Source organism: Cherax quadricarinatus, unplaced genomic scaffold, assembly GCF_038502225.1.
Source record: "Cherax quadricarinatus isolate ZL_2023a unplaced genomic scaffold, ASM3850222v1 Contig13, whole genome shotgun sequence".
Classification (NCBI taxonomy): Eukaryota; Metazoa; Arthropoda; class Malacostraca; order Decapoda; family Parastacidae; genus Cherax; species Cherax quadricarinatus.
In genome coordinates this window covers 433,201-455,098 of record NW_027195039.1, presented here as the reverse complement: position 1 = coordinate 455,098, position 21,898 = coordinate 433,201, and the positions used below count along the sequence as shown (strand labels likewise).

At 39.9% G+C, this 21,898-nt stretch overlaps 1 protein-coding gene across 3 annotated transcripts in view; it reads right to left on the bottom strand.

The window, feature by feature from the left end:
- Positions 1–21,898, bottom strand: part of LOC128685843 (copine-8) — a 93,630-nt gene that overhangs the window by 62,159 nt on the left and 9,573 nt on the right. For all 3 annotated transcript variants that reach the window (XM_053772543.2, XM_070079750.1, XM_053772542.2), the window contains exon 3: positions 7,298–8,018. In XM_053772543.2, coding sequence (XP_053628518.2) covers positions 7,298–8,018 — 721 coding nt within the window. The remainder of the gene's footprint in view (positions 1–7,297; positions 8,019–21,898) is intronic.

The window sequence follows — 21,898 nt, the reverse complement described above, 5'->3', positions numbered from 1 at the left end:
AAAGATTCTCTACCATTTCATAAGAAAAAATAACAATTTTTTTTTTTGAAAATTCTTGGACACTGGGGCACCAATTCAGATTTTGGCTTTGGACCCTAAAAGGGTTAAAGCACTCCAGAGTGATTGTTATTATTATTATTATTACTACTACCATCGACATATCTTGTTCACCGAGTTTAATCATTTCTTAATTAAGCTGTCATGAGATACACCGAGAATGCAAACACACAGACGAACACACCAGCTATTCCCTTTACAGTGAACTTCTTTTGTACTTCTTCCATTCTTTGTTCTTCTTCCTCTTTCTACAATAAATTCCTCTCATCCTACATTAAGACTACAAATATTTTAAGGTAAGTAATTAGTGTACTGTATGTGTATCTCACTTTTTTTTGTTTTCTGTAGTATGTAAGAGTTATGCAAATTAAAACAAAGCTATCAAATTGGAGCTTCCTTTTTTATTTTTTTCTGTTTTCCTTTCTAGTACACCTACCATCCAACTTACGGCCGAGTTCGGTTCCGAGAAACCGGTCGTAAGTCGTATGGTAGGTGTATACGTATTTAATTCACCATTTGGCATCGTTACAAAGTGGGTGGAGCTATAACAGAGGGAAAAGCGAGTAGTAACTAGTTTTTATTAATATGAGCATCTTTATCATGTTTCTACATTATTTATGTTATACCTAATATTATTCTGGAATAAATATGATAAGTAGATATGTTGATGGTAGTAGGTTGGTAGACAGCAACCACCCAGGGAAGTACTACCGTCCTGCCAGATGACTGTGAAACAAAAACCTGTAACTGTTTTGCATGATGGTAGGATTGCTGGTTTCTTTTTCTGTCTCATAAACACGCTAAGATAACAGGGATATCTTGCTACTCCTACTTACACTTTGGTCACACTTCACAGACACGCACATGCATATATATATATACATACATCTAGGTTTTTCTCCTTTTTCTAAATAGCTCTTGTTCTTTTTTATTTCTTCTATTGTCCATGGGGAAGTGGAAAAGAATCTTTCCTCCGTAAGCCATGCGTGTCGTATGAGGCGACTAAAATGCCGGGAGCAATGGGCTAGTAACCCCTTCTCCTGTATACAATTACAAAAAAAGAGAAGAAGAAAAACTTTATAAAACTGGGTTGCTTAAATGTGCGTGGATGTAGTGCGGATGACAAGAAACAGATGATTGCTGATGTTATGAATGAAAAGAAGTTGGATGTCCTGGCCCTAAGCGAAACAAAGCTGAAGGGGGTAGGAGAGTTTCAGTGGGGGGAAATAAATGGGATTAAATCTGGAGTATCTGAGAGAGTTAGAGCAAAGGAAGGGGTAGCAGTAATGTTAAATGATCAGTTATGGAAGGAGAAAAGAGAATATGAATGTGTAAATTCAAGAATTATGTGGAGTAAAGTAAAGGTTGGATGCGAGAAGTGGGTCATAATAAGCGTGTATGCACCTGGAGAAGAGAGGAATGCAGAGGAGAGAGAGAGATTTTGGGAGATGTTAAGTGAATGTATAGGAGCCTTTGAACCAAGTGAGAGAGTAATTGTGGTAGGGGACTTGAATGCTAAAGTAGGAGAAACTTTCAGAGAGGGTGTGGTAGGTAAGTTTGGGGTGCCAGGTGTAAATGATAATGGGAGCCCTTTGATTGAACTTTGTATAGAAAGGGGTTTAGTTATAGGTAATACATATTTTAAGAAAAAGAGGATAAATAAGTATACACGATATGATGTAGGGCGAAATGACAGTAGTTTGTTGGATTATGTATTGGTAGATAAAAGACTGTTGAGTAGACTTCAGGATGTACATGTTTATAGAGGGGCCACAGATATATCAGATCACTTTCTAGTTGTAGCTACACTGAGAGTAAAAGGTAGATGGGATACAAGGAGAATAGAAGCATCAGGGAAGAGAGAGGTGAAGGTTTATAAACTAAAAGAGGAGGCAGTTAGGGTAAGATATAAACAGCTATTGGAGGATAGATGGGCTAATGAGAGCATAGGCAATGGGGTCGAAGAGGTATGGGGTAGGTTTAAAAATGTAGTGTTAGAGTGTTCAGCAGAAGTTTGTGGTTACAGGAAAGTGGGTGCAGGAGGGAAGAGGAGCGATTGGTGGAATGATGATGTAAAGAGAGTAGTAAGGGAGAAAAAGTTAGCATATGAGAAGTTTTTACAAAGTAGAAGTGATGCAAGGAGGGAAGAGTATATGGAGAAAAAGAGAGAAGTTAAGAGAGTGGTGAAGCAATGTAAAAAGAGAGCAAATGAGAGAGTGGGTGAGATGTTATCAACAAATTTTGTTGAAAATAAGAAAAAGTTTTGGAGTGAGATTAACAAGTTAAGAAAGCCTAGAGAACAAATGGATTTGTCAGTTAAAAATAGGAGAGGAGAGTTATTAAATGGAGAGTTAGAGGTATTGGGAAGATGGAAGGAATATTTTGAGGAATTGTTAAATGTTGATGAAGATAGGGAAGCTGTGATTTCGTGTATAGGGCAAGGAGGAATAACATCTTGTAGGAGTGAGGAAGAGCCAGTTGTGAGTGTGGGGGAAGTTCGTGAGGCAGTAGGTAAAATGAAAGGGGGTAAGGCAGCCGGGATTGATGGGATAAAGATAGAAATGTTAAAAGCAGGTGGGGATATAGTTTTGGAGTGGTTGGTGCAATTATTTAATAAATGTATGGAAGAGGGTAAGGTACCTAGGGATTGGCAGAGAGCATGCATAGTTCCTTTGTATAAAGGCAAAGGGGATAAAAGAGAGTGCAAAAATTATAGGGGGATAAGTCTGTTGAGTGTACCTGGTAAAGTGTATGGTAGAGTTATAATTGAAAGAATTAAGAGTAAGACGGAGAATAGGATAGCAGATGAACAAGGAGGCTTTAGGAAAGGTAGGGGGTGTGTGGACCAGGTGTTTACAGTGAAACATATAAGTGAACAGTATTTAGATAAGGCTAAAGAGGTCTTTGTGGCATTTATGGATTTGGAAAAGGCGTATGACAGGGTGGATAGGGGGGCAATGTGGCAGATGTTGCAAGTGTATGGTGTAGGAGGTAGGTTACTGAAAGCAGTGAAGAGTTTTTACGAGGATAGTGAGGCTCAAGTTAGAGTATGTAGGAAAGAGGGAAATTTTTTCCCAGTAAAAGTAGGCCTTAGACAAGGATGTGTGATGTCACCGTGGTTGTTTAATATATTTATAGATGGGGTTGTAAGAGAAGTAAATGCGAGGGTCTTGGCAAGAGGCGTGGAGTTAAAAGATAAAGAATCACACACAAAGTGGGAGTTGTCACAGCTGCTCTTTGCTGATGACACTGTGCTCTTGGGAGATTCTGAAGAGAAGTTGCAGAGATTGGTGGATGAATTTGGTAGGGTGTGCAAAAGAAGAAAATTAAAGGTGAATACAGGAAAGAGTAAGGTTATGAGGATAACAAAAAGATTAGGTGATGAAAGATTGAATATCAGATTGGAGGGAGAGAGTATGGAGGAGGTGAACGTATTCAGATATTTGGGAGTGGACGTGTCAGCGGATGGGTCTATGAAAGATGAGGTGAATCATAGAATTGATGAGGGAAAAAGAGTGAGTGGTGCACTTAGGAGTCTGTGGAGACAAAGAACTTTGTCCTTGGAGGCAAAGAGGGGAATGTATGAGAGTATAGTTTTACCAACGCTCTTATATGGGTGTGAAGCGTGGGTGATGAATGTTGCAGCGAGGAGAAGGCTGGAGGCAGTGGAGATGTCATGTCTGAGGGCAATGTGTGGTGTGAATATAATGCAGAGAATTCGTAGTTTGGAAGTTAGGAGGAGGTGCGGGATTACCAAAACTGTTGTCCAGAGGGCTGAGGAAGGGTTGTTGAGGTGGTTCGGACATGTAGAGAGAATGGAGCGAAACAGAATGACTTCAAGAGTGTATCAGTCTGTAGTGGAAGAAAGGCGGGGTAGGGGTCGGCCTAGGAAGGGTTGGAGGGAGGGGGTAAAGGAGGTTTTGTGTGCGAGGGGCTTGGACTTCCAGCAGGCATGCGTGAGCGTGTTTGATAGGAGTGAATGGAGACAAATGGTTTTTAATACTTGACGTGCTGTTGGAGTGTGAGCAAAGTAACATTTATGAAGGGATTCAGGGAAACCGGCAAGCCGGACTTGAGTCCTGGAGATGGGAAGTACAGTGCCTGCACTCTGAAGGAGGGGTGTTAATGTTGCAGTTTAAAAACTGTAGTGTAAAGCACCCTTCTGGCAAGACAGTGATGGAGTGAATGATGGTGAAAGTTTTTCTTTTTCGGGCCACCCTGCCTTGGTGGGAATCGGCCGGTGTGATAATAAAAAAAAAAAAAAAAAGTAGATAACCTTTATTGATAGTAATATTATAATTATACAATAGTTTATAGTGCTGCGAGGCACACCTTCCCTTGCTCCCAGCACTTTAGTCGCCTCTTACAACACGCATGGCTTACTGAGGAAGAATTCAAAAGTGAATGTATTAACCTTTTGACTGTAGCAGTCCCCTTTCTGAAACTGTCATTCTATGTTGCAAAATTTTTGGAAAAAAAATAATTTTTTTCTTATGAAATGAAAGAGAATCTTTTCCCAATGGTAATGACACCAAAAGTACGAAATTTGGTTGAAAACTCACGGAATTATGCTCTGGCGAAGTCAGCAGTCTCGGCGACATATACGCATCGGCGATTTCGCCGAATCTGAGCCCTGTTTTTGGCCAATTCTGGTGTTCCAGTTGACCAAACTCATGGCTATTTCTTTAGAACTCCATTTTTTTCTATCAACTGAGTACAAGAAACCACCCATTTACCAATTCGAACTACCCAATAAAGTGGTCAGAAATTGGCAATTTGGCCAATTTCACGCAAATTAAAAAAGATGCCAATTTCAAAATAGGGTCCAGAATAAACAATGTAGACATTCTTGGCACTAAAATAACATATCCTCTGTTCATTAGTCACATCTCTAGGCCCCTCTTATATTACTATTGCTTTCTATTTTGATTTTTTATTCATACAAAAAATACAAAATTTACAGTTATGCAGACTACTGCATTATTGTAAAAATGGTATGATATCAGTGCACTAGTGAAAGAATATTAGACTCCCCAGTTGACGTGTATTGGATGTGTGGTGTGATTTGCTTACTCTTGAACATTGGTATAAATCGAAAATGTCCGCTACTTTGAGCTTAATTTCAAGGTCATTTTCATCGTGAAACTAATCAAAATCATCTCTATTTCTGTAATATGTTTTCCATTTTATCATGTGAGACCATGAAAACGAGAATACAATGATAAATACTATATGAAAATACACCTCAAAGTCAGTGTTTTAATCCAAAAAAAAAAAAAAAAAATTTCTCATTATGCACTGCGTGCTGCAGGATTTTATTTTATGTGGTGCACACTGACCACACAGACCCATTCTCTCACATGTGGGTCTACCAGCTTTCTCCTGCTTGATTTGAAGCCGCTAGAATTATTGAGTATATATACGTCCGAAATACTGGCTCATAAGACTGTTTTGGTTGTATATACGACCAAAACAGTCAAAGGGTTAATGGATGTAAACAGTACAGTAAGCGATTTTTCTGCAAATGTAATAAAAAAATGCATGCAAAATTAAATAGGAAATGAAAAACTTTCATAATATATGCTATTTAACCTGTAGACGGTCCAAACGTATATACACGTTCTCTCCCGTAGTGCCCCAACTTTTTTTGGGAAAAAAAAAAATTAGTTTTTTTAATAGGAAAAAAGAGCATATGGTACCCAGGCATCCCCAATTATTTTAATATAGCGCACCGTGAGTGCGTACACCCATTTTCTCCGCACAGTGAGTGCGTACACCCATTTTCTCCGCACAGTGAGTGCGTACACCCATTTTCTCCGCACAGTGAGTGCGTACACCCATTTTCTCCGCACAGTGAGTGCGTACACCCATTTTCTCCGCACAGTGAGTGCGCACACCCATTTTCTCATGTCTAGGTGACTCAGGCTTATTGTGGCAATGTTGAATGTATGACAAATAAAACGTATTTATACGTTTGGGGCAAGCGGTAAAAGCACATATATACGTTTGGACCATTTACGGGTTAATTTTAGATGCAGGTTTTTCAGTCATATTTACAAAAGTACTATAGAGGAAATCAATAAGAGAGCTGAGAGAACAGTACAGCGTGGTTAACAGGCGCTGAAAAAGTTCTGTGCTATATAAAACTGTGCTGTTTAAAACATGTTAAATATATACCGCCTCTCCTCACTTAGCAACGTACTCGTTTACCGATGACTCAGATTTACGATGGGCTCTCTGACCAGTATGCATACCTAAATAATGTGTATTAGAGCTGATTTTCTCTATTCTGTTTGTTACAATATGCAGTACACTACTGTTTAAACATTTAAAAATACAGTGGTACCCTGAGTTCCAAACTGCTCCCAACTCTACCAATTATGTAAGTGTATTATTGTCAGTGTTTTTGCAAGTGTATTTTTGGGGTCCAAAACGGACTAATCTAATTTACAGTATTCCTTATGGGGATAAATTCATTCAGTAACAGCACTTGAACAGCCGTCTGGAATGAAGAAAGTTTGAAACTCGGGGTACCACTGTATACCAGAAATGTTATATATGGTGTAAAAGTGACATTAAAACAATATCAAAGATGGATGACACAAACCCACTACCATTATAATATGCTCCTCACTTAGCCATGAATTCATTTACTGACGTGGTCTTAGGAACAAAACTCCGTAGTTAAGTGACGAGAGGCTGTATGCAAAGGCATCTTGCAAAGCAAACCTGTTTTGTTGACATTAAAAAAATGTTCATCGCTGTACCTTCTTTCTCCATCACTTCTTTTAACTCAGGAAAATTTTCAGCATCATCATTATCGGCACTAAAGTTTTTACCTACAATATGAATGTTATGGAGCCCCATACGTTTTTAAAAGTCGTAAAACCATCCACAGCTTGCAGAAAAAGTTTCCCCTTCATCTCCATTTTCTTTTACCTCCTTATGAAGACTTGTTGTTATTTTAACATATGATGCACCTTCTTCATGATGCTTTATAATTTGAAGTTATTGTTCCAATGTTAACCATTTGCTGAATTTCCTCTTCCCACTCATAACTGTGTGTAAAAACAAATACTCATATGTGTAATAAACAAAATGAAGTTACCTATCATACTACTGTTAAAAAGCTTTAATTGATAAAAACTTTTAAAATTATAAATCGTGCTACAGCAAGACCTGCACTGCTCGGAACCACATTATACACGGTATTACTGTACAATCTTTCAACATTATTTACCTTCTTCTCTTCATTGATGAGCCAGTAGGTGTTGTTTGGTCCCAGACCGCCTTCAGTCAGTTTTCGTACTGTAGTGTAAAAACTGCCAATAAGCTTGTGATTACCATTCTGCTTGTAGTCTTTGCAGTGTACCTGGATATTACGCTCATAATCACCACTGCAGAAGGTTCGTAGAGGCACTGAGAATTCCTTCCAGGCTGGGTTCTGTGTGCTTCGAGCGCGGTCGGTGCGGTACACCAGAGTGAACGTTCCATCTTCATTTGCCTTTAAGAATTCTAAAAAAGGATTTATGGAACTAAACCAGCTCTTGTTCTCAAGGTTCTTTCCGACAAACTGAACATCAAGCTCTTCTTTACATGAACTAAGTTCTTCTGTAACAATCACAATCGAGCCATTATCTCCACTGTAATTTTTATTAACCAGAGGTTTATGAACTTTCTGAGAACTAACTAAATGAGCAAGAGTGCATTCAAATTCTCCAAGAAAATCATGGAGGTCAAGGTTTGGAGAATTATAATCAATGTCATAAATTAAAAATTTGAGATGCTGCTGCTCTTCAAAATGGTAAGTAATGGGGATTTTAGTAGCAAAATCTGGATTGAGAGTATTTTCAACACATTCAGTTCGTTTATACTCTGCCCATTGTTTAGCTCCGAAAGGCTGATAATATATCACACAAACCGGGTCAGACTTGGTGAAGACATCAGTGTCTCGGAGATTCCTGTGGGGGAAAATACAAACGCTCTGTATTGTACAGTTTATTAAAACTTCAACAAGCATATTAACTACAAGGAAAAAAAGTCAGAAATATACTGAAGCAACTTGCTATACCAAGCATTACCTTCTAAAACAGGAGTTATTAACTAGGGCTATCCATACCCCTTGGGGGTATCCATATCCCTTGGGGGTATCCATACCCCTTGGGGGTATCCATACCCCTTGGGGATATGGAGACCATTTTTCTATAAATATGTGTGTAAAGGTAGAAAGTTGAAAGTGAACATAGAAAAGAGTAAGGTGATGAGGGTGTCAAATGATTTAGATAAAGAAAAAATTGGATATCAAATTGGGGAGGAGGAGTATGGAAGAAGTGAATGTTTTCAGATACTTGGGAGTTGGACGTCGCGGATGGATTTATGAAGGATGAGGTTAATCATAGAATTGATGAGGGAAAAAAGGTGAGTGGTGCGTTGAGGTATATATGGAGTCAAAAACGTTATCTATGGAGGCAAAGAAGGGAATGTATGAAAGTATAGTAGTACCAACACTCTTATATGGATGTGAAGCTTGGGTGGTAAATGCAGCAGCGAGAGACGGTTGGAGGCAGTGGAGATGTCCTGTTTAAGGGCAATGTGTGGTGTAAATATTATGCAGAAAATTCGGAGTGTGGAAATTAGGAGAAGGTGTGGAGTTAATAAAAGTATTAGTCAGAGGGCAGAAGAGGGGTTGTTGAGGTGGTTTGGTCATTTAGTATGTACTGTACATGTATATGATAAAATTCTTATGATTTTCTCTCAGCTGTTTTGTTGCTATCAATATGTAAAGTAAAACCAAGCTACTGACATCTTTTGAAGTCATACTAGAACCTAATACAACTGGTGTTGGTGGTGATTTCCACAGTCTGGTGAAGGGGTATGGGTACATACTGGGCAATCCAGTTTGGGTCTGTAGTTGTAAAAGGTTAAGAACTCCGGCTCTGAAATATTATGCATGTCTCTTCTGCTTTATGCATTTGAAGATTTCCATGCCATGACAGCTGTAGCAAATTCAATCAGGCCACTAATATTTTTATTTTATTATTAACACATCAGCCGTCTCCCACCAAGGCAGGGTGGCCCGAAAAAGAAAAACTTTCACCAATATTCACTCCATCACTGTCTTGGCAGAGGCGTGCTTACACTACAGCTATAAAAGTGCAACATTAACACCCCTCCTTCAGAGTGCAGACACTGTACTTCCCATCTCCAGGACTCAAGTTCGGTCTGCCGGTTTCCCTGAATCCCTTCATAAATGTTACCTTGCTCACACTCCAACAGCATGTCAAGTCCTAAAAACCATCTGTCTCCATTTGCTCCTATCTAACACACTCATGCACATTTGCTGGAAGTCCAAGCCCCTAGCACACAGAACCTCCTTTACCCCCTTCCTCCAACCTTTCCTAGGCCGACCTCTACCCCACCTTCCCTCCACTACAGATTTATACACTCTCGAAGTCATTCTATTTTGTTCCACCCTCTCTACATGTCCAACCCACCTCAACAACCCCTCCTCAACCCTCTGGATAATAGTTTTGGTAATCCTGCACCTCCTCCTAATTTCCAAACTACGAATTCTCTGCATTATATTTACACCACACATTGCCTTCAAAACCCGATATCACCACTGCTTCCAGCCTTTTCCTTGTTGCAATATTCACCACCCATGCTTCACAGCGTTGGTATAACTATACTCTTGTACAATCCCCTGTTTGCTTCCATGGACAAAGTTCTTTGTCTCCACAGACTTCTCAGTGCACCACTCACCTTTTTACCCTCATCAATTCTACAATTCACCTCATCTTTCATAGACCCATCTGCTGACACATCCACTCCTAAATATCTGAATACATTCACTGCCTCCATACTCTCTCCCTCCAATCTGATATCCAATCTTTGTTATCCTCAACACCTTACTCTTTCCTATATTCACTTTTAATTTTCTTCATCCACCAACCTCTGCAATTTAATATACGTATAATATACATTCTGAAAACGGCACAGATTGCATAAAATGAATAAGACTGATTAAAGCAATACCAAAGGTAATGGGATATCGCATAATAGCATAAAGTGAACCCACATAAGCAAGAGAAGCTTTATTACTGAATATTATTATTAAACAGTCTCTCACATAGAATAGATAAATGCAATTAGGCTTGAAAGTTGATGAATAAGACACATGCAACACCTGGCTATCTTTATTCTAAATATGTTTTGACAATTAGTGACTTTATAATAATAATAAGATTAATACTGTATTTCAGCATGATACAATGTTTGTACAAAGGTGAACGACATTTGGGTGTACGTGCAAAGAGCCCATAAATATGTACAGTGGACCCCCGCATACCGTTGGCATCACATAACGTTTAATCCGCATACCGATACATTTTATCGCTAAAATTTTGCCTCGCATACCGCTTAAAAGCCTGCTCACCGCTGTTCGTCCGAGACGCATCCAATGTGCTCCTTAGCCAGCCTCACATGTTCCGCCGGTGGCATTGTTTACCAGCCAGCCTCCGCGGTAGCATCCAAGCATACAATCGTAACATTTCGTATTATTACAGTGTTTTTGGTGATTTTATCTGGAAAATAAGTGACCATGGGCCCCAAGAAAGCTTCTAGTGCCAACCCTACAGCAATAAGAGTGAGAATTACTATAGAGATGAAGAAAAAGATCATTGATAAGTATGAAAGTGGAGTGCGTGTCTCCGAGCTGGCCAGGTTGTATAATAAACCCCAATCAACCATCGCTACTATTGGTGGTACAGCTGCTGCTGCTGCACTGTCAGCTGCTGCTGCTGCTGTAGCATTGTCTGCTGCTGCTGTAGCATCGTTTGCTGCTGCTGTAGCATCGTCTGCTGCTGCTGTAGCATCGTCTGCTGCTGCTGTAGCATCGTCTGCTGCTGCTGTAGCACTGTCAGCTGCTGCTGCTGCTGTAGCATCGTCTGCTGCTGCTGTAGCATCGTCTGCTGCTGCTGTAGCATCGTCTGCTGCTGCTGTAGCATCATCTGCTGCTGCTGCTGCTGTAGCATCGTCTGCTGCTGCTGTAGCACTGTTGTTGGTGTGGCTTATTGAGAATATACCAAGAAACAATTAACCCCAGAGGATTTGCCACCCAGGATAACCCAAAAAAGTCAGTGTCATCGAAGACTGTCTAACTTATTTCCATTGGGGTCCTTAATCTTGTCTCCCAGGATGCAACCCACACCAGTCGACTAACACCCAGGTGAACAGGAAAAAATGCCTGGAACTAGTGCTCATATTGGTGAATTTAAAGCCAGCAAAGGTTGGTTTGAGAGATTTAAGAATCGTAGTGGCATACACAGTGTGATAAGGCCTGTTTTGGAAGAAAATACCAAACAGGACCTACAGTACTCAGGAGGAAAAGGCACTCCCAGGACACAGTGTCTCATCAGTCATTGCTGCATCTTCAATAAAGGTAAGTGTCATTTATTCTTCATTTAGTAGAGTAGTACATGCACAATATATATTGCGCATGTACTACTCTACTATTGTGCATGTATCCTTCTCTTTGTGTGTAGGAAAATGTATATTTCATGTGGTAAAATTTTTTTTTCATACTTTTGGGTGTCTTGCACGGATTAATTTGATTTCCATTATTTCTTATGGGGAAAATTCATTCGCATACCGATTATTTCGCATACCATTGAGCCCTCTTGCACGGATTAAAATCGGTATGCGGGGGTCCACTGTATTATTATTATAATCAAGGGGGAAGTGCTAAACCCGGAGGATTATACAGCACCTGGGGGGGGGGGGAATGTGGAAGACATTCAGGCTTAATTCGGGGAACTGGAGCACAGATCCAATTCCCTAAATCAAGAGCCCCTCACCAACATCAAGGAACCTTCCTTGAGGGGCCATAAATATGTAGAGCATTTTGGGCAAACTTAAAAGATAAATACCTATAAAGATAAAGATTTTATTTCTTTGCAAGGTTACAATGTGTATTTACAATTTTTATTAGTTAAGTACACAGAAAGCCACTATCATGCCGGGGCATTTCGGGCAGACTTATCCTAATACATAACAACTACAGTGGACCCCCGCATAACGATTACCTCCGAATGTGACCAATTATGTAAGTATATTTATGTAAGTGCGTTTGTACGTGTATGTTTGGGGGGTCTGAAATGGACTAATCTACTTCACAATATTTCTTATGGGAACAAATTCAGTCAGTAATGGCACCTGAACATACTTCTGGAGTGAAAAAATATCGTTAACTGGGGGTCCACTGTACTTAAATCTAGATGAGGTAAGTGTGGTTAACTTTTTAATAAATCTTAATTTTATGTTAATACTAATGTGAGGTAGTCAAGGTGGAGGTTTATAAGAAGAATAATCCTGAAGTTGTACATAATAACAATGATATTACAATTAATGGTTCAAACAGTAATATTTCATGGATTGGCAGATGTTTTAATAGACTAGAGGTCATATAATGTAATATTTGGGAGAGTTGCTTCAAACTGGTTACAAGTTGCTTTGGTTAATATTGAGAGATGTGATGATTTTTAAACATAGCCCAAAATTTGTATGTTGTCGGGGGATCCTTTACCAGTTCAGATAGTGAATTCCAGATCTTTGGGCCCTTTATGTGCTTTGTATTTTTGCACAGTGTGAGACTGACGTGGGGGATGTCAAAGAGTGCCTTGTGCCTTGTATTGTGACTGTGCATTCTGTTGTAACTATCAAGGAGAAGTTTAAGCCGATGGTTTATATTGGAGATTAATGTACCTGGAGTTTACCTGGAGAGAGTTCTGGGGATCAACACCCCCATGGCCCAGTCTGTGACCAGGCCTCATGGTGGATCAGGGCCTGATCAACCAGGCTGTTACTGTTGGCTGCACGCAATCCAACACACGAACCACAGCCCGGCTGATCAGGTACCGACTTTAGGTGCTTGTCCAGTGCCTGCTTGAAGACAGCCAAGGGTCTATTGGTAATCCCCCTTATGTATGCTGGGAGGCAGTTGAACAGTCTTAGGCCCCTGACACAAGTGTATGTCTCATATATTTAGTAGATTCAGGCTTTTGTAAAGTGGTGGGGTGTACTGTCTGGTACAGCAGCTGGTAATCATCCGCTCAGCAGCTTTTTGGGTTATTAAAGGTTTAAGGTAGTTGGCTGTGGTTGATCCCCAGACACAAACACCATAGGTGAGGTAGGGATATATTAAAGAGTGGTACAGGGTAAGGAGTGTTGCTTGGAGTACATAGTATTGTATCTTGGAAAAGATGCCTACTGATTTGGAAATTTTCTTGGATATATGCTGGATGTGGGAATGAAATTTAAGATTATAGTCAAGGAGAAGACCTAGAAATTTACCCTCAATGTGTCTTGTAATAGGGAAACTATTTATCGATATGTTAAGTTGGATATATAAGGCTCTGTTTCCAAATAGCATGAAGTATGTTTTGTGTATGTTGAGAGTGAGTTTGTTGGTCATCATCCAAGTACAGTGGGACCTCGGGATACAAACAGCTCAAACCTCGACCAATTATGTAAGTGTATTTATTTAGGTGCTTTTGTAAGCATACTTTTGGGAGTCAGAAACGGACTAATCTAATTTACATTATTCCTTATGAGAACAAATTCATTTGGTATTGGCACTCAAGCAGCCTTCTGGAACGAAAAAAGTTCACATCCCAAGGTACCACTGTGTAGGAGTGTGGCAGGAGTGAGGAAGGCAGGAGTGAGGGTGGCAGAAGTGAAGGTAGAAGAGGTGAGGGTGGCAGGGGTGATGTTGGCTGGGGTGATGGTGGCAGGGGTGAGTGTGGAAGGGGTGAAGGTGGCAGGGGTGAAGGTGGCAGGGGTGAAGGTGGCAGGGGTGAGGGTGGCAGGGGTGAGGGTGGCAGGGGTGAGGTTGGCAAGAGTGAAGGTGGCAGGTTTTTAGAGGCTCGTTGTTTACAGTGTCTCTAAGTATAGCTGGGTTTGATTGAGAGTAGACATAAGTAGTGTCATCTGAGAATAGAAAATGGTTTAAGGAGTTGAGATGCACTGGAGAGATCACTGATGTAGATGAGAAAGAGGTGAAAAAACTGTACGTATTATGAAAACAGATTTCATGACATAAAAGGTGATATGAAAAAGACCTGGAAAACCCTATCTGAAATTCTAGGATCTAAAAGATGTCTCAAAACAGAATGATTAACTTTGTGAAATCAGAAGAACCTCTCCTCCAACCAACAGATACTGCCACCAAACTTAATGACTTTTTCTCGGCCATGGGAACAAAGCATGCAAAGCAAGCAAAATCCCAAACTCAAACATTCAGCCAAAAGACTACCTCACAGGTAACTACCCAAATACCCTATTTCTAGCCCCACAAACCCTACTGAAATCTCGCTCATCATCAAAACACTAAAGAACAAGACAGGAGACCTAAATGACTTACCACCACTCACGTATAAAAAAGCTTCTCATGTGTTGCCACCAATTATTGCAACTCTTTTTAACAAAACCACTGAATCATCCACCTTCCCATCCTCAAGACAGAAAGGGTTACCCTGATTCTCAAAGGAGGTGATCCAACTGAACTGAACAACTACAGGACTATATCAAACTTGCCCAACTATCTAACATCTTTGAGAAATTAATTCAGAAATGAGTCTACTCCTACTTAGTATCCCATAACATAACTCCTGTCAGTTTGGATTTAGATCGAAAAGAAGTACTAATGATGCAATTATACATATGGTTGAATATATCTGGAACTCGAAAAAAATGAAATTTCCCTGGGACTTTTCATAAACCCAAGAAAAGCTTTTGGTACAGCTGACCATGATCTATTGCACCTAAAACTTGAACATTATGGGGTCAGTGGACACTTTCTCAATTATAAAATCTTATCTTAGCAATAGAAACCAGTATGTATGCACATATGGTTCTAACTCCACTACACAACCTGTTCTTGTTGGAGTCCCACAGGGGAGTGTCCTTGGCCCACTTCTCTTTCTCATTTATATCAATGACCTCACAAATGCATCTAAACTCCTTAAACTCATTTTATTTGCAGATGACACTACTTATGTCTTCTCTCACCCAAACCCAACTATAGACATTGTAAATTACGAACTACTAAAAATATCTGCTTGGATGACTACCAACAAACTTCTTACTCTCAATATAGATAAAAAGTACTTCATGCTGTTGGAAACAGCTTCAAATGTGCAGCTAAACATATTGATAAATAGTTCACCCATTTCAAGACACACACAGGGTAAATTTCTAGGTCTCCACCTAGACTGCAGTGTCAAATTCTAGACCCACCTACAGCAAATATCCAAGAAAGTCTCCAAAACAGTAGGCATCCTTTCAAAGATATGGTACTATGTACCCCAAATGGCTCTGCTTGCTCTTTACCACTCTCTCATTTACCCTTACCTCACCTATGGTATTTGTGCATAGGGTTCAACCACAGCAAATCACCTTAAATCTTTAATAACCCAACAAAAAGCTGCAGCACGACTCATTACCAATTCCTGCTCAAGACAGCACACTTCACTGCTTTTTAAAAGCCTAACTTGCTTAATATACAAAACATCCACACTTATGCTTACTTCACACACACACAGAACATTATACTCAAATATCAACCCTCCGCTCAAACTCCTCCTTGATAACTACAACAGAACACACAGCCATAATACAAGGCACAAATCACTCTTTGATATCCCTTGTGTCCATCCCTCCCTATGCAAAAATGCTATACACATAAAAGGCCTGAAGATCTAGAATTCATTGCCAGAACACACCAAAGGGCCCCAGCCAGCAAATCAATTTAAGGACACAGACAGAGCGGGCGGCAGACAGGTCCCGTACCCGGCGGTCCAAAAATAGGGGCGCGTTTGATAATAGGGACACAGTTTGTCCGAAAAAATGGTCCTATTTTCGAAACGTTCGATATGTGATACGTTCGATTTTTGAGGTTCCACTGTACAATGGACCCCCGGTTAACGATATTTTTTTCATTCCAGAAGTATGTTCAGGTGCCAGTACTGACCGAATTTGTTCCCATAAGGAATATTGTGAAGTAGATTAGTCCATTTCAGACCCCCAAACATACATGTACAAGCGCACTTACATAAATACACTTACATAATTGGTCGCATTGGGAGGTGATCGTTAAGCGGGGATCCACTGTACTTAGAAATCACCTCATCACAAAAAAAAAAAATTAACCAGAAAAATGCCTTACTTAACATCTATCAGTTACTCAACAAACTCCTAAATAATTGATGACTGCTCAACTATTTGATCATTTACTTCAAACTTCAAACTGTTTCAATTTCATTATTGTATATTGTGCTCGATGATTGCTCAACTATTTACTCATTACTTCAAACTTACAATTATTTCAATACCATCGTTTTAAATTGTGCTAAATTGAAATACTTCATATAGTAAATTGCGACTTGATGTTTGCTCAGGTATTTAATCACTACAGCCTCTCCTCACTTACCGACATACTCATTACCGACAACTCAGTTATGATGGGCTCTCTGATGAGTCATTATTGTGTACTGCACGAGAACTTAAGTTCATGAACGGGCAGTGCAGCGTCTCAGCATCAAGCATCTCAATCTCCTTCCTACAGTCACTCAGTACACTAGCTTTCCCAGCCTCCAAGACTACATATATGTACAAATTTCCTGTTGTTTTTCCTCTTGGAAGATGAAAACAGGAAAATGGAAGTAGTATAGTACAAAAGAAGTTCATTGTGAAGGGGTTAGTGATGCATCTCAGCATCAAGCAATCTCCAAGACTACATATATTTCGTCTATAAATTTGTACTTTACTGTGCACCCCATAGTAGAAGATAGAGTTAGAAGTGCAGCAGCACTTGGAAGAGGAAAAACAAGAGGAAAATGGAAGAAGTGCAAAAGAAGTTCACAGTAAAGGGGTTAGCTGGTGTGTTCGTATGTGTGTTTACATTCTCTGTGTATTTTGGCAGGTTAAGAAATAATTAAACTCAGTGAACATGGTATGTCGACGATAATAATAATAATAATAATAATAATAATAATAATAATAATAATAAATAATAATAATTGCTCTGGAGTGCTTTAAATGTCAGCTACCAAACCTATACAAAATATGTATGACATTTAAAGTGCTCCAGAGCGAATTATTTATTATTATTACAAATTATTGTTATAAATTATTATTATTATTATTATTATTATTATTATTATAAATTATTATAAATTAGTTATAAATTTGTTTTTTTTCAACAAACCGGCCGTATCCCACCAAGGCAGGGTGGCCATAGAAATAAATGGTATAAAATACCGACACAATGGCAATATAAACACAAATGCAGTATAATGTGATCCTTTATTGACTACATTTCGCCCACACAGTGGGCTTTTTCAAGTCACAAACAGAACTACCTGGGGTGGAAGGAACGCGAGTATATATAGTCCGGCTGAGGTCAGGTGAAGAATGCTGCATCTGATGATGTACCGAGTGGGGTTATAGAATCTAAAAACTTGGGTAGCTTGGAAAGGAGATTGGATAAGTTTGTGAGCAGACCTTCTACAGTGTTCTTATGTGGGATAGCGATGAAGAAGTTTCTTGGCAAGTGGTTCAGCTATGTTATAGAAGCCACTATTCTGGTTGAAGTTGTCGGATATAGAAATGAGTGATGATTCCAGGATTCTTCGGTATTGAGTGTTGTCTTCTGTGGCGATAAGTCTTGAGTTTCTGTAGTTTATCAAGTGGTTGTGTGAATTACGGTGTTGTACGCAGGCATTCCTTGTGTCGTCAGACCTGCTTGCGTATTGGTGTTCTGAAATACGTGTTTGGAGGTCCCTTGATGTTTCGCCCACGTATAACTTGTTGCAGTCATTACAAGGGATTATGTATACCCCTGCAGAGGATGGAGGCTTGTCCCGCCTACTACTGGTGATGTCCTTGATGGTCGTGGTTGTGGAGGTAGATACTTGGAATGATGTTTTGGCAAAAATGTTGGAAACATGTTTGGCAATGGAGTTGGTGGGAAGGACTATGTATCTCTTCTCGGCAGTGTCTTCTCTGGGTGTGTTGAAGATGTTTAATGCTCGCCGTCTGCAGTCTCTGATGAAGTGACGAGGATAGTGGAGTTTAGAAAATATTTGTTCAATTATAGTGCATTCTTCCTCAAGGAACTCGTTGCTGCAGATTCTGAGTGCACGCAGGAAGAAGCCTATAATTACACCACGTTTGGTTTTGGTGTCGTGGTGAGAGTAGAAGTGGAGAAGATCGTTTTGGTTGGTGGGTTTTCGATAGACTTTAAAACGAAGTTCGTGGTCAGCTTTGCAGAGCAGGACATCAAGGAAAGGAAGAGTGTTGTCGACTTCTTCTTCAAGTGTGAACTGGATTGAAGGCTCGACCTGGTTGAGCTTGTCTTGGAGAGCTTGAACGTTAAAGCGTTTAGGAGTTATGAGGAGAATGTCGTCAACATAACGGAGCCAGGTGACAGACGAAGGAATAATGGTGGAGAAACATTCGGCTTCTAGATGTTCCATGTATAGGTTCGCCAGGACTGCACTGAGTGGCGAACCCATGGGTAGTCCAAAAGTCTGCTGAAAGAGGTGATTTTCGAAAGAGAAACACGTAAAGCCAACACATAGTTCAACAAGGTCGATGAAATCGCTGGCTGGAATGGGAAGATCAAGTGAATCGTCAATTTTTCTGCGCAAGAGATCGATGGCTTGTGTAGAAGGTACTTTGGTGAATAGGGAAGTCACGTCAAGGCTGGAAAGTTTCTTGTTCCTGATGTTGATGTTGCGAACACTGTAGAAGGTCTGCTCACAACTTATCCAATCTCCTTTCCCAGCTACCCAAGTTTTTAGACTCTATAACCCCACTCGGTACATCATCAGATGCAGCATTCTTCACCTGACCTCAGCCGGACTATATATACTCGCGTTCCTTCCACCCCAGGTAGTTCTGTTTGTGACTTGAAAAAGCCCACTGTGTGGGCGAAACGTAGTCAATAAAGGATCACATTATACTGCATTTGTGTTTATATTGCCAGGGTGGCCATAAAAGAAAAATGAAAGTTTTTGTTTTTAAATTAAGTAATTTGAACAGGAGAAGGGGTTACTAGCCCCTTGCTCCCGGCATTTTAGTCGCCTCTTACGACACGCATGGCTTACGGAGGAAGAATTCTGTTCCACTTCCTCATGGAGATAAGAGGAAATAAACAAGAACAAAAACTAGAAAGTAAATAAAAGAAAACCCAGAGTGGTGTGTGTATATACATATATGCTTGTACATGTATGTGTAGTGTGACCTAAGTGTAAGCAGAAGTAGCAAGACATACCTGAAATCTTGCATGTTTATGAGGCAGATAAAAGACACCAGCAATCCTACCATCATGTAAAACAATTACAGGTTTCCATTTTACACTCACTTGGCAGGACGGTAGTACCTCCCTGGGTGGTTGCTGTCTACCAACCTACTACCTCAAAATTTATTATTATAAGTTATTATTATTATAAATTATTACCATCGACATACCTTGTTAATTGAATTTAATCTTTTCTTAATCAACTTGCCTGTATTGTATACAATTAATGGCCTACAAGCTCCCTGCTTTGAGATGAAGGATCTAATAAGTGAAGCTCTCTGCTGCAGCCTGAGGATTCACCAAGCAAAGCCTTCTGAGTCACTTTCAATGCAGTGTATAATACAGTGGACCCCCGCTTAACGATCACCTCCCAATGCGACCAATTATGTAAGTGTATTTATGTAAGTGCGTTTGTATGTGTATGTTTGGGGGTCTGAAATGGACTAATCTACTTCACAATATTCCTTACGGGAACAAATTCGGTCAGTACTGGCACCTGAACATACTTCTGGAATGAAAAAATATCGTTAAACGGGGGTCCACTGTACTAACACTCATTCTCCCCTCATTCAGAAAATATTTTCCATTCAAACAAACTTTAAATATTCCTTTTTTGAACAGAACGGCCATGGATCTGTCTTGTTTGGGTTACCTGAAGAAGACAGACACATACAACATTACCCGACCTTCAGCTGTCTTCCCAGAAAAGTATCGACATCACAGTTCAAATGAACCACCCAATTATAATTTAACTGTCTTAAAAACTGTACTTCCTGCCAAGCTTGTGGTGTTCACAGCATTTTTCTAGAAATTAAACTAGCACAAGCACAAAAACTTTCATTTCAAGTATGTACAATGCTCACATTGCTGTATGTGTCTCTGTAAATATCTTTGGTGTGCAATAAAATAAAAAAAAAATTTGCTGGTGATAGTGTACCGAGTAGAAAGAATAAAAAAAAAACAAATAATGAAAGACAGAGGTCCAATAACCAGACATTGATGTGTCCAATGACCTGACATTGATGTGTCCAATAACCAGACATTGATGTGTCCAATGACCTGACATTGATGTGTCCAATAACCAGACATTGATGTGTCCAATAACCAGACATTGATGTGTCCAATAACCAGACATTGATGTGTCCAATAACCAGACACTGATGTGTCCAATAACCAGACATTGATGTGTCCAATAACCAGACATTGATGTGTCCAATGACCTGACATTGATGTGTCCAATAACCAGACACTGATGTGTCCAATAACCAGACATTGATGTGTCCAATAACCAGACACTGATGTGTCCAATGACCTGACATTGATGTGTCCAATAACCAGACACTGATGTGTCCAATAACCAGACACTGATGTGTCCAATAACCAGACATTGATGTGTCCAATAACCAGACACTGATGTGTCCAATGACCTGACATTGATGTGTTCAATAACCAGACATTGATGTGTCCAATAACCAGACATTGATGTGTCCAATAACCAGACATTGATGTGTCCAATAACCAGACACTGATGTGTCCAATGACCTGACATTGATGTGTCCAATAACCAGACACTGATGTGTCCAATGACCTGACATTGATGTGTTCAATAACCAGACATTGATGTGTCCAATAACCAGACATTGATGTGTCCAATAACCAGACATTGATGTGTCCAATAACCAGACATTGATGTGTCCAATAACCAGACATTGATGTGTCCAATAACCAGACACTGATGTGTCCAATAACCTGACATTGATGTGTCCAATAACCAGACACTGATGTGTCCAATAACCAGACACTGATGTGTCCAATGACCTGACATTGATGTGTCCAATGACCTGACATTGATGTGTCCAATAACCAGACACTGATGTGTCCAATAACCAGACACTGATGTGTCCAATGACCTGACATTGATGTGTCCAATAACCAGACACTGATGTGTCCAATAACCAGACATTGATGTGTCCAATAACCAGACACTGATGTGTCCAATAACCAGACATTGATGTGTCCAATAACCAGACATTGATGTGTCCAATAACCAGACATTGATGTGTCCAATAACCAGACATTGATGTGTCCAATAACCAGACACTGATGTGTCCAATAACCAGACATTGATGTGTCCAATAACCAGACATTGATGTGTCCAATAACCAGACACTGATGTGTCCAATAACCAGACATTGATGTGTCCAATAACCAGACATTGATGTGTCCAATAACCAGACATTGATGTGTCCAATAACCAGACATTGATGTGTCCAATAACCACTGATGTGTCCAATAACCAGACATTGATGTGTCCAATAACCAGACATTGATGTGTCCAATAACCAGACATTGATGTGTCCAATAACCAGACACTGATGTGTCCAATGACCTGACATTGATGTGTTCAATAACCAGACATTGATGTGTCCAATAACCAGACACTGATGTGTCCAATGACCTGACATTGATGTGTTCAATAAC